The sequence below is a fragment of the Macadamia integrifolia genome, unplaced genomic scaffold (genome assembly GCF_013358625.1).
Source record: "Macadamia integrifolia cultivar HAES 741 unplaced genomic scaffold, SCU_Mint_v3 scaffold1218, whole genome shotgun sequence".
NCBI lineage: Eukaryota > Viridiplantae > Streptophyta > Magnoliopsida > Proteales > Proteaceae > Macadamia > Macadamia integrifolia.
Window position 1 is genome coordinate 99,055 of NW_024868121.1, and position 14,510 is coordinate 113,564.

Below are 14,510 nucleotides of genomic sequence, written 5' to 3' on the forward strand. Positions count from 1 at the left end.
AATTAGATAATTATTTTCTAGATTATTGAATCCAAATCTAGACATCCTTTGATTAGATACATACCTAGAGAATGAATCTGAAATGAATTCGAATTTTCAACTATTTATTTACATCCCGAGAGCCTCACTCGTTCTTCTTGAACGTCACAAGGTTTTGAGAAGGACAAATTGAATAGAAAAAAAAACTACTTTTCAACTATGAGTGTGACTTGCGAGACATCACTTATTAATGCTCGCTCTATGCCTCCACTCTACGTAGCCCACATCAGCCTATGCGTTGCATGTTGAACTATCAAGTTCGATCAGTGAGGGTAATGGCCCAATCAAATCTGGGTTGAATTAAAACCAGCAAAATTGGTGTGACAGATGGACTCAGATCTTCTTCATCAGACAAGATTTAACGCGCATCTGATGGCTGAGAGGAATTAGGGTTAGCACTCATTTGTTGGGGTGCATGTCCGAGTGCTCCTAACCATCAGATGATGAGTTGGGCATACCAATGGTTGAAGAGGATCTGAATTCATGACATAATTGGGCTGAAAGTCTTCCCATTTTAATACACCAACACTAGCCCGGAACAAGTTTGTTCAATTTGACACAAACCGAGCGGCTCAGTGAGTTGGACCAAGAAAGGCCAGCTTCAAACCACATGCATTGCTGTAACTATGACAATGGATGGATATGATTGAGATTCTGGACCTGGAAATAGATCAAGACAAGGTCATATCAAGCCCCCAACAGTCTATGGTCGTAGTCCAATTGGACTCGAGCCAGTTAGCCAGCCCTTGGACCGGATTCGACCTAAAAAACTTGGACCAAAAAGAAAAGCCACCTGGGTCTGCATTGGTAGGTGAAATTAGACATAGGGATGAAAAGCATTTCATTTCCCCACATATTATTGGGAAAAAGACTGTCAGACAGCTATTCTTCTTCTTCTTCTCCTCGCGGTTTGCCCCTCTCAACCATGGATTCCACTCTAAGAGGTCAGATCTCTCTCTCTCTCTCTCTTTCTCTCTCTGATTTGTCATTGATGGATTATTCAAAAAGGGTATGATTGAAATGGGAGAAGGATCTCAGATGACAAAAATCTTCCCTTTTTTTTTTTTAACTTGTTTGATTGCTTTTGGAATTCGATCTATTAAAACCAGATTTCTTTTCTGTGCACGAGATGAACTACAGGCTTGGCAGTTGTGATCATGGGTGTCTCTGGTTCAGGCAAATCGTAAGCCCCCTCCTCTCTCCTCCCCCATCTGTCATTTACAGGTTTCCTCCCTCTCTGTTTATGAGAACCGGAGATCCACACCGTTGATCTTGTTTTATTTGCCACGTGTACAGCTTTGACTTGTAGCTCTCAACGATAATACTCATATTCTGATTTTTAAGATTCTCAGAACAATAGGAGCGTTGCTAGGAAAGGCCGTGAATTGCAGTTTTCTGGACGCCGACGATTTCCATCCACAATCAAACAAAGGTTTAATTATATGTGAACTTAGTTAAATCCATGTTATTACTCCACAATTCTAATTCTTTCTCAACCAATTGATGATGCAGAAAAGATGGGTAAAGGGATACCATTATCGGAGGAAGACAGGATCCCCTGGCTCGAAACACTCCGTGACACACTCCAAAGGCACATAAGCAATAGCAAAAATGTAATTCTTGCGTGTTCGGCTCTACAAAAGAGATACAGAGAAATCCTTCGAATGGCCGATCCTGATTACAACAAACTGACAAGTGAAGTTGGCGGCGGCGGCGGCGGTGGTGGTGGTGGCATTAAGTTTGTTCTGTTGGATGCTGCGGCGGATGTATTAGCAGCTCGACTTAAAAAAAGGGAAGAGGAAGGGAATCATTACATGCCTGCCTCACTTTTGAGGTCTCAATTGGACTTGCTTCAGATTGATATGGCTGAAGGGATATTTACAGTTGATGCTACTTTGAGCGCTGATGTTATCGTGCATACCATTATGACTAATTTTTTGTTCAAATGATGTTCTTATGAACTGAGGTTATGAGATTTATTACTTCATTTTCACAAGAAGGGAGGAAATGATGTAATTTAGCTTCTTTTTTTTTTTTTTTTTGGGTAAAAATGATGTAATTTAGGTACTACTATATATTGAAATAAATTGAAAATAGATGAGGAGATCTCCATAGCAGGGAATGAGGTATCGGCATTGGATCCGTGGTGACCGATACTAATACCTGGCCAATCCTGAATCAGATATCGAGATCTGATCAAGGTTAAATCGTAATGAAACTCATTTTTTAAATGAAAAAATAAGGGTAAAACCAATCAATCCAAGACAGTCTGGGAGGATCTGGATCTATATCGTATGGATACCAATCCGATTCTTAAGAAATAAATCCCTGCTCCATAGTTATAAGGAGCGTTGTTCATTAGTTTGGGAATGGCAACAATTCATTACCAAATGATAGAAAATTGTTGGATCAATATGATAGATCAAAGGGTACAAATATTATGTCACACGTTGCCTCCAATCGGTCAAGGTATGTGACACTGGACACCTAACCACATTCAATCAGTCTATTTTCCTAGGATCAAGACTAGGGAAGTACAATCATAACACCACAACCCCACACACATATATCTCTGTTCCCATGTACAATAGTCCAGTAGTTACATATATTACATATTTCTAGTGTCTTCTACATGATAGAACAAATTTACAATTCCAGTTGTTGTTAACATATTCCAAAACAAATATTTACAATGCTTCTCACTATATCAATGGTAGAGATATGTACATCAGAGTGCTTTAGTTCAGTTGAACATATATACACAAAAAAAGAATTCCTGTATGTCTATTTTAGAATTCCTATATGTCTATTTTATTCGTAGGAAAATTTGACCTCTGAAGGCACAGTCGTCCCATCCGCATTCAAGTCCGTGGTTGGTCTTTTTCTCTGAAAAACTGGCCATAAAGTCCATGGCCATTGCCGCATAATTAGTGCCGGTGGCCGGTCGAATACCAGTCTTGTCATCTAAAGAGGGTAAATAAAGAGGAGTGAGCATGACATGCTCATTGAGGGGGGTGAATAGGCAAGTAAACACAATACAAATAATGCAATGCATGCTCCACACTTTATATGATGCTCATGGATTTATTAAATTACACTACTTCCTAGTCCATACTAAGTCTGTAAAGGTGGTACAGTGCTATACAACATAGGTGGTATCCCCTTTCCAGTACGTCGGGCTCCAAGGATACAAGCTAGTTGTAGGTAGGAGTCAGCCAGTCCCAAAAAGAACCTCGGTCCCCCCAGCTAACACGTAGGTTTGTAACCCCTGGCAGTCTAGTGTGCAGTACATTGTACCTTGCTACTATCCATCTCTAGGTACAATACGTCGTACCCTAGAAGTGCTGCTGATCAGGCAACCACGAGTCAGGATTAGTCAATTCCTCACCCCTACTGACAAGGGTTATAACACTTGGGTGGTGATAATCCTAACCTATGAATTTCTACATAATGTGATCAATCATCCACTAGTTACATCATATGCAAATAAATGTTAGGCATCTATTAGTGTCCCATCTTACCTGTCTTACCTTTTCATTTCCCAACTTCACCAGGTCAGTAAAAAAAATAATAATAATATGCACACACCAGGATGCATGAGATACAAGCAAAAATTAAATAAAGTAAATACTCTATAAAATAAGTCAGGGCACCCACTCACCTTGTTTTCCAAACTTCTGTACAAGAGGTTCCCTGTGACACCCTACTTTTTAAATCTGGTCTAATTACACGATTGACCTGGTTTAACCATGCAAGACCTGAACCGGAGAGGATTAAGTCTGATTCCTTATGGACCATGATGGCAAGGGTAACTTTGAACACCGGTTGACTGGACAAGTCTGAGTCAGTGCCAAAAGAGACGGGTGTACCCAAGCCGTGTACATGCACATATCATAAGGCCATGTACGGATAAAGCAGGTATGTAGCCGTATCCTAAAGCGCATACGTATAATATACCTTATGCCGAGAGTGAGATTCGTGTCGAGAGTCGAATTCCATTAAAATCCCACTTGTTGCCAAATTTTCGGCCCTCAGGTGGGCGGTCACAGGTGGGCGAATCCGCCCACCTGTGTGACTCACCCATGTGTCACTAATGTTTTTAAGAAAGTATAAATAGCAGGATTTGTGGTTTTTTTTCAATATCTCATTTATTACACTGAATAGTTGGTGGGAAGATTTAAGAGGAGAGAGAAACGAAGAGAGAAAAGAGAACGAAGAAGAAAGGGGAAGGAAGAGGAAGAAGAAATGGATTTCAGTGGCGCCGAGGTTTGATCTTCCCATTCCGATGCCGGAAGAGTGATCTCCAACACGAGATGAGCAAAGGCTAGGTTCTTTAAACTTTCACCATACCCAAGTAAAACCCTTGATTTGGGTAGAGTTTCTTGAGGTCCTGTAAATCCCCCTTGAGATGATGAATCTAAGGTTTAATAAATGGTCTATGTGTTGATTTTGAAGGATTTGAAGAAGTGTTTCCATGGTTGGAGGAGCATTGGTGATTTGAAGTCATTTTGGGGTTTTAAACGAGTTCTTGAGCAAAGAAGGTAAGATGGCTTCCATTCCTTAAATCTAACCTAGATCTAGGTCAGAACCATCTTATGAGACCTTGAATGTGTGGAGAATGGGTTTGGAAAAGCCCCATTTGATTTCCCAAAGGTTGGGAAAGGTGGGAAAAAATAGCATTTTCCAGCCAAGACCGATGGGCCAAATGGGCACCCGCCTGAGAGGGCAGGCCCTACCGATAGGCCAACCTTCCTGCCGGTCTTAGCAGGGTCAACTGGCGGGCCCTACCGATGGGCCGACCGGCGGGCCAACCTGCCCGTCGGTTCTAGCAGGCCCTCGGCCTGCACTGGCGGGCCCTACCGACGGGTCGATCGGTGGGCCAACCTGCCCGTCAGTCATGATCGGTGGGTCAAGACCGGTGGGTCGACCTACCCGTCGGTCATGAGTGGTAGGTCAAGACAGGTGGGCTGTCCGACCCACCCGAGAGGCTCCCGACGTGATTTCTACGTCTGAACGGACCCAAAACGGACGTGCGACCTTCTTTTAGGATTCTAAACATGATTCTGTCATCAAATCTTGTTATTTTTGACCCCAAAGTGGTGAAATTCTAACATCATTCACTTATGATAGGTTCACCAAAACTTACGCTTCTCGCACCGAATCTCACCCCGTACCGGGCGCGAATCTTTGTACACAACAGGTAAGTGGGGAGAGGACGTTTGGCATTATTTTAAGACTTATTTGGTATTCATTTAATTGTATCTAGACTAGTCATGCCATCATGCGAATTATGTGTAACTTAGCCATCCTCATATTATTATGACTTGTGTGTTGTGTTTATTTTCTTAATGTCAAATGATGATGTGAATATGTGATGAATGATGGCATCATTATGCATAATGCATTAGTAGACTAGATGCCGTAGTCGGCTTGGAAACGAGTGCATTGGTGGCCCGTGGAATGGGACACAGAGGCACTATGCAATCGTACTATGTCATATAGGAGCATGCGGTATAGGATTTTTATCTTCCCGTGCTACGACCCTTCCCAGCAGGGGTTGAGGTGTTGGGTTACCATTTGGGGGGAAGCAGTGGTCGCGATTGTCAGGTCACTGTGACGGTTAGACATATGCCTGACTGGTCATTAGGACAGTCGACAACCCCGGTGGTATATTCAAGAGGCCAATCGTACTGCTTTTAAATTACTGGAGTCATCACTTTTATTTTCTGTTATTTACTTTTATATTGAGAGCGGATGGTTGGCATGCTTTACTTTTCTAAGTACTCACAGTGGGCTTTTTCCGACAGCCCTATGGGCGTACACGGGATGGAGTTCGCAGTTCGTACCCGAAGTATACGCGCACTGTGGTTGTAGTAGCACTAAACCAAAGACTTAGTAATGTTATTAGGTGGATGTGATTAAAAATGAATTGCATAGCATATAGTGCATATGATTGTGATTGTTGTGTGGACTGCTGTGTGGTCCTTCTTTTCACTTACTGAGCTAGTGAGCTCATCCCACGTGTGCACCCCTTTTAGAGGATTTTGCAGGTCATCAACCTAAGGAGCAAGGGTCGGGCCCCACAGTTGAATTCCCTAAAGAGGATTGGTGGGTCCTCGAGGAATTAGAGCACGATACGGATTGCTCGTGCGAGGGCTGTGCTGCGGGACCGTAGTTTTGATACCGAGCTGAGCTTACTCTTTGAATTTTTGGCGATCCCTTTTGTGTACTTGATATGTAAATTGTATTCTTCTTGTGTAAATATCATGCCTGCGGGCCCACATGTACTTAACTATGTATTACAATTTGGGTATCAAGTATATTGGGGGAAATTACAGGTAAATTAAGTCTTCCGCTGAACTCTTGAATGATTTTCTTAGTTGTGTGTATGCTGTGGTTGGATATTGTATCAGATGATCCTGGCAGGTTTGGGTTAACCGGAGTTAACCCAGTCACCAGTCCGGTTCTGTGTGAACGGGGTGTGACATTCCCGAATCAGGGTTTCATCCTCCCTGTCAGTTTTGGTTCCTAATTACAGTGTATTTAATAGAATATTTAGTATTATGAATTCCATCTTAACTTACTTGTTTTAACTGCAAACCCTAACTTTCTGACTCAAACTGGACCTTCCACACTATCCAATTCTTATTACTGTTCCTTCTACTGAAAGGACCTCTCACCAATGAATTTATAGTAGTGGGTCCCACATTAAGGTAGGGTATGTTAAGTCCTCTACAATAAACCTGGAACATGGTGATTCCAAGTGTTGTCCTTCCTTCCTTACTAGGTAAATTTTGAGGTAAAAAGGGCACTAACAGACCCAACTCATAGGCAAAGCCCATCACTACAAGAAAAATGGGTTTTTGGATGAAAATTTTGTCCCAAATACCAAAATATTGTTGCTAATACCTTTTAGAGACAGTAAAATTTTTTGTCACACGTTTATCGTTACAACCGTCACATAATTTTAGAGAGATAATTTTTTCCATCTCTAAGGGGTCAATTGCAACATTTTTCTATACGGATATTTCCATCGCAAAAAACAAAATAAGAGAGAATTTTCTATCATAAATAGTGTGTTGCCAGGCCAGGTAGTGACTGTTTATTTTCATCACAAAAGAGCCTGACTTTTTTGAGATAGAATTTTATTGTCGTAAACTATTGTCAATTGGGACAGAAGATTCTGTCTTTAAAAAGGTTATTCTTTGGGGTAGTAAAAATCCGTCACTAAAGGTTTACAAGTAAATAAAAAAAATAGTTTTTTTGTATACTTATATTACCCTATTGTTACACATTAGTAGATCTAAGTAGACATTTAATATTTACATCATCCAAAATTAATAACTTGAGATAAATCTATACAAATTTAAAATTTACATCGTCATCAAACAAAATGATAGATAGAACTTTTTTTCTCCCAAATATCTTCATCGTTAACATTCAATAATATCCTGTAGCAACTTCAACTTGTGAAGAATAAGTATGGTAAACATTAATATAATATATTGAATGATTGTCACTTAGTCAATTTTTTTTTTTAGGGAGATCCAAGTCCATCAAATTCTAACAGTCATCTAGACATTATTCTACCCAAATTCTTTGTTGGAAGAACAAATCACTAACATTTAAGTGGAGAAAGTCCTAAATCCTAGATTCAGATTCCTACAGACGTATCCATGTTACATGGAACTTTTTTAGAAAATTATAAAGTGAATTACTTTTCACTGAAAAAATTAAGAAATTCAACATACTTTTGGATATATCATAAGTTGGATTCAAATTAATAAAAAAAAGTTTGAACTGTAGCTAATTTTTCATTAGATGATGATCTCTTTCAAAAGTCAAACTCAAAATAAAAAAGAGAACCGAAAAAGAAAATCCAAAACATAAACACAAACGAGTATCTCATCTTCTGAATAGAAACAAACTCTGGAAAACTAAAAAGAAAATACTCACAATGCTTCTACATATTTTCATGAGGCCTTATATAGTTAGAAAAACTTTTCAGCAAGTAAGTTGAAACAGAAAATTTCTACAATAAATGAAGAAATATATCATGTAATCAATAGATTGAGAGGTGAGAAACGAACTTGATCTATATAAAATTAAATCTAGAATACTATTGTCTGAGTTTCTTATTTTCATGTCAGCTATAGCCTTTTTATTTTGGGGGTTTGGAGGGGGGGGGGAGAAATATCATATTTGGTGAAAAGGACTATAAACTGTTTTAGATGTCCTATCATCAATGCTTATACTCAACTAGCCAAATTTAAAGACTGATATCTTAACACAAAGGGTACTAAAACACCTCTTCAGCCTATTGAGATGATAGATATCTAACTCCATCCTTTCTATGATTCACAAAGAGGGTTGTCCCTCAAATTCTTCAATGAAATATAATTTCCTCCCTAAAACTGCATAACAATCTAAAGATTGCATAACCCCAAGGGGTAGCTCAGTTGGCAGAGACCAACTCCTCACAATAAAGAGATGTCAAGAGTTCAACTCTCCTTGGGTCCTACCTATCCAAAAATAAATTAAAAAAAAAAAAATCTGATTTTTGCTGAATTAAAATTCATCTATTTCCTTAGGCAAGTAAATGACCAATCAAATGTATTAATTTGCAAAGCAAATAAAAAAGTTTCATGCAAGCTCCACAAATTTATGCAATTCAGCAGTACATTATGCAGCATTCAACAATATATCTGGTCAATCCAAAGTTTAGAATGAATAAACTCTGCAAAAAAGATAGATCGAACTTAAATCCTTAGATCAATATCCACCCATTTATCATGAGTTGACCCTTTACATATCCGTTGATCCCATTTAGTTGGGATAAGGCTGAGTAGTTGTTGAGTAGTTGTTGTACCCTTGACATATCCATCCACCAGAGGCTTTAGCTTTTCTGATAGAAGATTAGCCTGTTTTTCTCCTTCCATATATCCCAAGCAACCACAAAATTAAGGAAATGACCCATTGCTTAATTATAAAAACCCTATCTTTTCTCCCATAAACCAAAATCCAACCTTCCCTACAAAACCTGACCCCATCTTCTCCCACAAACAAAAATCCAACCTGAACCTAGTTCCATCTAAACATTTTATTAAAGTAGGTACTAAAATTTTATTAATAATTGTTCATCTTTATGCAACCTAATTAAAACAATTGCCCTTCTAGATAACTGCCGGGGGGGGGGGGCAATATGGTTGCCCCCATCCCTCAAGAAAGGCAGAATTCCTACCTTTGTTGATGTTGTTAGACGTAATCCAATGTCTACTAGCGTTTAGGGAACCCTCTCCCTTATCATTATTATGGCAAGATGAGATTTTTTATTTCCCAAAGAAGGGTAGTAGTTTTGTGTGTTCATGTGTTTGGGTGCAAGAGTACGTGACTAGGTTGCCTTCTTTTTCCCTTATTATTGTGTTTTAGTTCTAGAAAACGATGCTCCCAGGTCACATACCTCTGTGACTAGATACAAAGGGCGGTGAAATTAATGACGCCCCCACCCTTGTGAAGCCCCAAAACCCACCCCCCTTTGATGCCAACGTGGACATCCTCACAAGATTCTAAAACTGGGGATAAGTCTCAGGATCGATCGAGGCTTACCAATCCAATTTTGATGCACATTGGACTTGATCGAACTGCATCAGAATTTACACATATTTTTTAATAAAATTCAAAATTTATTACATTTTTACCCTTAAGGGTACCCATGTATCGAAATCGGATTAGTTAGGATCTAATGGATCAAAATCGTCTACGACCTCTGACATTGGCGGAGGCTGGTTTATCTATCGACATGTGGCATCGTACACGTGGATGGTGAATTGAAAAAAAAATGATTTGAAATCTTGGTTTTCTCACAACCTAGTTTAAGGAGGAAAACAAACCCTACTTCGTTCAAAACCCCATTCCAACCCACTCCATCATTGAAATCATGGTTTTCTTCTTCTGCTCGTGTTCGCGATGAGAGCTACCGAATCATTGGGAATCACAATGATTATGGCCAAGGCAGCCACAAAGAGAGGTATGATAATGAAGCCAATGTCGAGGTGATAACGAACCACACCCTACTCTTCTATTAACGCCAAGAACTTTAACAAAATCTTCAGGGCTAACGCCAAAAGAAAGGAAAAGGGGAAAGAGACAAAGAAATATATAGTTCCCCTCTGACCTTCAACCTGGTTAGACAAACCCTAATTTTAATCCGAGCATGGACCATTGAACCCAAGGCAAGATTCAATTCAGATACAATTCACTGTAAGAATATTCTCTAGAATATTCTCTATTATTGTCCCATATACCAATTAGGTAATTGACTGATACTAATATCATAGAATTGGATTCCAAATAGGAAATCCACACCTCATCTAATTAGGGAAAAGAGTCCTACCCCATTTGGCACACCTTGATGGGAGGGTGCACAAACTTTATTTAATAGGACTCTAGGTCCTCCTACCCTAACGTTACTCTCATTATTGGCTCCATCACCAAGAGAGCATTAAGGGGAGCTAGTGGGAGAAACCTAGAGAATCTATTGTGTTCGTCCTTAGGTTTGCAGAAGGATATAATGGCAATGAATTCTTCACAGTCGATGGTGAACGGTATGTGTCAACCCCTATGGTTTAATTTGTGATTTTATGAATGTACGGCATGATCCTATTTGTTGTTATATAGTATGGATTACGTCCTTCAAGTGGTATCAGAGTTGTATGGTTATGCCAATGTGTTCTTGAATCACATGAAATTTAATCTATGTCGATGCACAAAACAATAGTTTCATATGCGAAAGGTTTATGATTACGTTGTGCGTCGTTACGTAAAATCGCACATTAGTACTTTGCATATTACTGCACATAGTTTTTTGGCTACGAGGACCCTTGGCCGTAATTGGCTCTCATTCCAAGCACAGCATCGGCTGCAGCTTGGTTGAGTTTGGAAATAAGGGATAATGAAGAGTATTGTTCATGAATAGTAATTGGTACTGTTCATGAACAATACCCATATTATGTTAAAGTAGGTGAGTGGGTTATGTCATTGAATATATATTTTTTTATAGTATCAATGATGACATTGAATGATGGTTCTTTGCTAAGCAAAAGTGGTCATTATAGTTATGGTAATATGGATCCGATTGATCAGATCGGCTTGAATGGGATGAATTGTATTAATTTTGATATTAATCCATATGATTAATGACCGATATTATACGAACAATTGCAAAATCCCTTCATTAATTTAAAAATCTCCTTTATGTTATTTGCTTGGGACTCACAAGTATTGAAAATTTTAAACTCTAATTGTAAATTAGGGTTTATTTGTTATACTTTACCCAATGGTTTATTTTGTATAATATAATTTAGGGTTTTGGGTTTGTGGCACCCTACTTAAAAAAAAAAAAGGGGGGGTTTACTAAACTAAACCCATTATGAAAGCCCATATTATGGAATTTAATAAAATAAACCCATTATGTAAGTCCATATTTTCTTTGTTTAAACCCATTAAAGGGCTTTTGATTAAATGAAACCAGCCCATTATGAAAATCAATCTATTTTCTTTGTTTAAGCCCATTAAGGGGTTATTATATAAATAGAAAGAGAAATAAGAAATCAAAAACACTTTTGTCATTATTTCTATTCTTGGATTATTTGTGTCTATTTTGAATATCTTTCTCTTTATGCTTTATTTCTGATTCTATTCATAATGAAAAATGGTTTCTTTGCACTCTCTAGTTAAGTTTATGCATATTTCATGGATTATACATCTATTTCTACTTATGCTCTCTATTTTCTACTAAATTTTTATGAAATTTAGAATACTATTTATAATAAAAATAGATAAAAATTGGTGTCGTTTATGTCTTTATGCATTATTTTAGAATACCTATGATGCTTGGATGACAATTTATGTTAAATTTAAATTGAAAGTGTATAGTTCTCAAACTTAAATGAGTTTAGGGCATCAATGATTATGTGATTAAGTTGAGTGGGGGTATCCATAGGTACACATTTTTCTTAATCTCAATAATTATATATGTTTGGCCTTAAACATAATTGTATCACACGTTCAATTTTAATTTCAAACTTTAGGTTCTTATGATGATCGTTATGTAACGGTCAAGATAGAATGAGAATATTCATAGGTATACATTCTTAATTGACTGCGTTGATCTATATATGATAGTTTAATTGTTAAATAGGATGGGAATATCCACATATATATATCTTATTTGACAATTTTGATGACTTAAAAATTTTGCCCTAATGATGTCTTCCATCTAATGTAGAGTGAACCACTAGCATGTTACCATCTCGATCCCACAGGATAGATTGTAATGATGTAATAGGTTATTTTTCTAGAATTTTAATATTCTATTAATGAAACTCAAAGGATGATGATTGGTAAGCATGTATTATTTACTCTTATTTATAGGTTCAACACCTATCCCTATTTCGAATAACGTGCCACTTCTGAATGAATCAAACTTTAATGACTGACATGAAGAACTTAGTTATTATCTTGCTGCCATGGATCGCGATTATGCCTTGCGTAATGAGAAACCTACTGCTCTCCCTGATGAGAGCACTAATGATGAGGTTACATTACATGATTGGTTGGAGTGTTCCAACTGTCTTTACCTTTTATATATCATGAAGATGATTAACAAGACTATTAAAAGCTGCATACCAACTTCTGAAAATACAAAGGAATACCTAACCAATGTAGAGAACCATTTTGCTACTGTTGATAAATATTTAGCTAGGACTTTGATGACCAAACTAGTAATAATAAAGTATATTGGTAATAATGGGATAGGGGACCATATTTCTGAAATGGTAAGTATCTGTGCACAATTAAAACCCCTCGAACTAATAATGAATGAAGGTTGCCTTGTCCAAATCATTTTGACTATACTTCCTCCTCATGTTGGAGCATTCAAGATCCACTACAATACAAATAAAGATAAGTGGACTCTGAATGAACTTCAGAATATGTGCATCCAAGAGGAAAGGAGATTGAATGACGAGGGAGGCCAGGTGGTCAATTTTATATCCAACCAGAATAAAAGGAAGAGAGAAAAATTTAAGAACAATGTATCAAAAAAGCCTCCAATCCAAAGTCTGATGACAAGGAAAAGAAAACTGACAAGTTGAAGTGTTTCTTCTGTAAGAAAGTAGGACACCTTCCTAAAGACTATCAGAAACGTAAGACTTGGTTCGAAAAGAAGGGTAATGATTCTATCCTAGTATGTTTTTAAACCAATCTTGTTGATGTTCCTTGTAATACTTGGTGGATTGATTTAGGAGCAACTGTTTATATTTCTAATGCAGGGCTTTCTTACAACCAGGAAAGAAAATCAAAGTAAGAGCGTCGTCTACATGGGAAATTGATAAGAGTCTGAAGTTTGATCCATCGACACTTATAGACTCATTTTGGATACCGAATTCCAGTTGGACCTTATGGATACTCTTTATGTTCCTTCTATTTCTAGAAATTTAGTTTCATTATCGAGACTTGATTGTGAATGAGAAGGTTGTAAACATTTTTAAAGATGCCAATCTAGTTTGCACTAGACATTTATGTGATAGTCTTTATAAACTTAATTTGAATTCTAATTGTTTTAAATCCATTCTTGCTCTGCATGTGAATGTTGGATCAAAGCATAAATCCAACAATGATAATTCCTCATCCCTATGGCATAGAGGTTTAGGTCATATTTTCAGACCTAGAATGGAGAGGTTAGTGAAGCATCAAATATTGTCAAATCTAGACTTCACTGACTTCACCACTTATATAGATTGCATTAAAGGCAAGCAATCTATGACAAATAAAGTTATTGTTAAAAGGACCAATTCACTTCTGGAATTGATACACACTGACATTTGTGGCCATTTTGATCCTTGTATAACTGGTGAAAAATATTTCATCACCTTCATTGATGATTATTCAAGATACTATTATTTCTACTTATTAAAAGAAAAATCTGATGCTTTGAATGCTTTGAAGTGTTCTATGCTGAAGTTGAAAACAAGTTTGACAGAATTATTAAAACTGTGAGATATGATAGAGGGGGTGAATATTATAGTAGACATACTGATGTAGGACAAAATGAAGGACTATTTTCCCGATTTCTTAAGTTGAAGAGTATAACCATCGAATACACAACTCCTGGTACACCTAAACAAAATGGGGTTATAGAAAGACGTAATTGTACGATCACAGAAATGGTATGTAGGATGATGAGTAACTCCTCATTGCTTGAATTCTTATAGAGTGAAGCATTAAAGATAGCTGTGTATATCTTGAATCAGGTTCCTAGTAATTCAGTTCTTAAAACTCCTTATGAGTTATGGAATGGAAGAAAACCTAGTTTAGGGCTTTTATATGTATGGGGCTATCCTGGTGAAGCTAGATTGTACAATCCACATGAAAAAAAACTTGACCCTAAAACCATAAGTTGTTGTTTTATT

General features: G+C 37.6%; 1 protein-coding gene across 1 annotated transcript; it reads left to right on the forward strand.

Moving 5' to 3' along the window:
* Positions 1-884: 884 nt before the first annotated feature.
* On the forward strand, positions 885-2,143 carry LOC122063141 (gluconokinase-like). Its single transcript, XM_042626822.1, has 4 exons — positions 885-983; positions 1,180-1,222; positions 1,392-1,471; positions 1,552-2,143. Exons 1-4 carry the CDS (start codon positions 965-967, stop codon positions 1,986-1,988), a joined length of 579 nt encoding a protein of 192 aa, XP_042482756.1. The 5' UTR covers positions 885-964; the 3' UTR covers positions 1,989-2,143.
* The last annotated feature ends 12,367 nt before the right edge of the window (positions 2,144-14,510 follow it).

What these genes read in the sequence shown, in the direction of transcription:
- LOC122063141 (XM_042626822.1), top strand. An exon ending in GTCTCTGGTTCAGGCAAATC is followed by an intron (nt 1,223 to 1,391) that starts GTAAGCCCCCTC and finishes TAAGATTCTCAG; the next exon opens with AACAATAGGAGCGTTGCTAG. An exon ending in CCATCCACAATCAAACAAAG is followed by an intron (nt 1,472 to 1,551) that starts GTTTAATTATAT and finishes TTGATGATGCAG; the next exon opens with AAAAGATGGGTAAAGGGATA.